At 37.3% G+C, this 2,220-nt stretch overlaps 1 protein-coding gene across 1 annotated transcript; it reads right to left on the bottom strand.

Moving 5' to 3' along the window:
- Nucleotides 1–963: 963 nt before the first annotated feature.
- LOC139853736 (uncharacterized) lies at nucleotides 964–2,010 on the bottom strand. The gene has a single exon (XM_071843101.1). The coding sequence runs from the start codon at nucleotides 2,008–2,010 to the stop codon at nucleotides 964–966; it is 1,047 nt and encodes a 348-aa protein (XP_071699202.1).
- Nucleotides 2,011–2,220: the final 210 nt, after the last annotated feature.

The raw sequence follows: 2,220 nt of genomic DNA, 5'->3' as shown, positions 1-2,220 counted from the left end.
CTTTTAAACCACCATTTTGAAGAGCATTTGTCAACAATTTACTTAACACTTCCGTGACCAAAATAAAAAGAAAAGGAGAAAGAGGATCACCTTGCCTTAAGCCTCGTTTCATTTCTCCTTCCTTGGAAGGAGACCCGTTGAGCAACACCGAAAACTTGACATTAGAAATACAGGTTTTTATCCATCTTAAGAATTTGTCCCAAAACCCATATGGCTCATAACATCCAACAAAAACGAATGAGAGACACAATCGTATGCTTTAGCAAAATCAATCTTTAAAAAAACAACTCCTTTCTTCCTTCTTTTGGCTAAGTGAAATATCTCATTAACTAGCATTACACCATCCACTAACAACCGAGACGGGACAAAACCGTTTTGGTTAATGCTCACAACCTTCCCCACCACTTTTTTAAGACGATTGGCAATAGTTTTAGAAATTATCTTATATGGAGCATTAATGAGGATAATGGGCCTCATATGCTCAATCATCTTGGGGCAATTGGTTTTCGGAATAAGCACAATAAAAGACTAGTTGAAACCCGTTGGGAACGAAGCATTAACGTGGAATTGAAGCATGATAGACATTATATCTTCTTTAAGGAAACTCCACCCTTTCTTGAAAAATTTTAAAGAGAAACCATCCGGACACGGCGTTTTATCCCCATTAAAATTCTTAATAACCTCTTTAACCTCAATGCATGAAAACATGCATTCCATTACCTCAACAGTCTGTTCATCAAGCCTGTTAAGGCCCAAACAGTCCCAATCTAGCCTAATGTCGCAAATGGGCTGTTCAGAAAACAAATTTTGAAACAGGCCCAAAACGTGGTCTTTTATAACAACCGGGCTTTCGATCCAAGCATCTTCAATTTGTAGACCCGCAATTACCGACGCATTACTTCTAATTCTAGCCATATTGTGAAAGAACTTCGAATTCTTGTCACCAAAACGTAAACAATTTACTCAACTTTGAAACATTTTCTTTCTATCTTCTTGTCGTTGAAGTACTCGTCTCTTGGCTTTAAAGTCAACCAAATTAGAAACTTCGCTAGGCAATAAATTCCTAGTCTCTTGAACTTTTTTCAAATCATAAATTCTAGACGTTAACGAGGTAAGCTCAAGTTTATCTTTAAACACCTTCTCATCACTCCAAACTTTTAAATCCTTCTTGAGTAACTTGCACTTTGAAAGAACAACATACGTTGAGTACCCTTCCACCAAGTAAGACCTCCAAAGTTCTTTACACATGATCATAAATTTAGGAACCTCGAACCATCCGTTGAAAAAACGAAAAGGTTTTGGACCCCAAAATGGAACCGTCTTACCCCATACATGGGGTTTGTGATCCGAATAACCCTTATCACCCGCAATCACTACCGCACCCGGCCATAATGACAACCATTCCATGTTAACCAAAATTCTATCGATTCGAGACATTTTACCATTCAGACCATCCCATGTGAACATTTCGTTTTGAATATTTTGATCAATGAGTTTAGCCTTTAAAATGAATTTGTTAAAGTTTGCCATATTAGTGACATCCAACTCTTCCCTTAGCCTTTCATTAGGAAAACGAGTGGAATTGAAATCACCTAACACGCACGAAGGCCCGTTCCACTTATTAACCATTCTCGAAATTTGCTTCCAAATATTCTTTTTATCACTTTCTCCTTGAGGGGCATATACATTGATAATAAGAACATCAATACCACTTGGGATATAGGTTAAGAACGTTGCTAACCAATATTGACATTGAAAATAACTTTTAAGGATGAAGAATTCATCTTTCCAACACGAAATCATACCACCCGACCTACCACACGAAGAGACTTGCAAACCACCAAAAGACATACCCTTCCATACTTCTCTAAGAACACTAGGGGAAACGTTCTCAACCATCGTCTCTTGAATAGCCATAAATTGAACTTGAAATTTAGTAATCAAATTAAAAACTCTTCTCCCTTTACCCTTATTGCCTAACCCCCTAGTGTTCCATGTAGCAACTTTCATTATTTTTTCTTGTTGGAACGTTCACAACTATCGAACATCCCCTCAAGAAAATTCCCAAACCCTTCCTTTTCTTCCTTATAATTTATGGAAGACTTAGAATTTAGAAGCTTACCAAAAACCTTTGTAGGTTTGGGCGTGTATTCATCTTCAGATTCATCACTCTGCACTTTATCCTCCTAATCAATAATCAATTGTTCTCCAACCTCTACA

This window comes from Rutidosis leptorrhynchoides, chromosome 6, assembly GCF_046630445.1.
Source record: "Rutidosis leptorrhynchoides isolate AG116_Rl617_1_P2 chromosome 6, CSIRO_AGI_Rlap_v1, whole genome shotgun sequence".
Classification (NCBI taxonomy): domain Eukaryota; kingdom Viridiplantae; phylum Streptophyta; class Magnoliopsida; order Asterales; family Asteraceae; genus Rutidosis; species Rutidosis leptorrhynchoides.
This window is presented reverse-complemented; position numbering and strand designations above follow the sequence as displayed.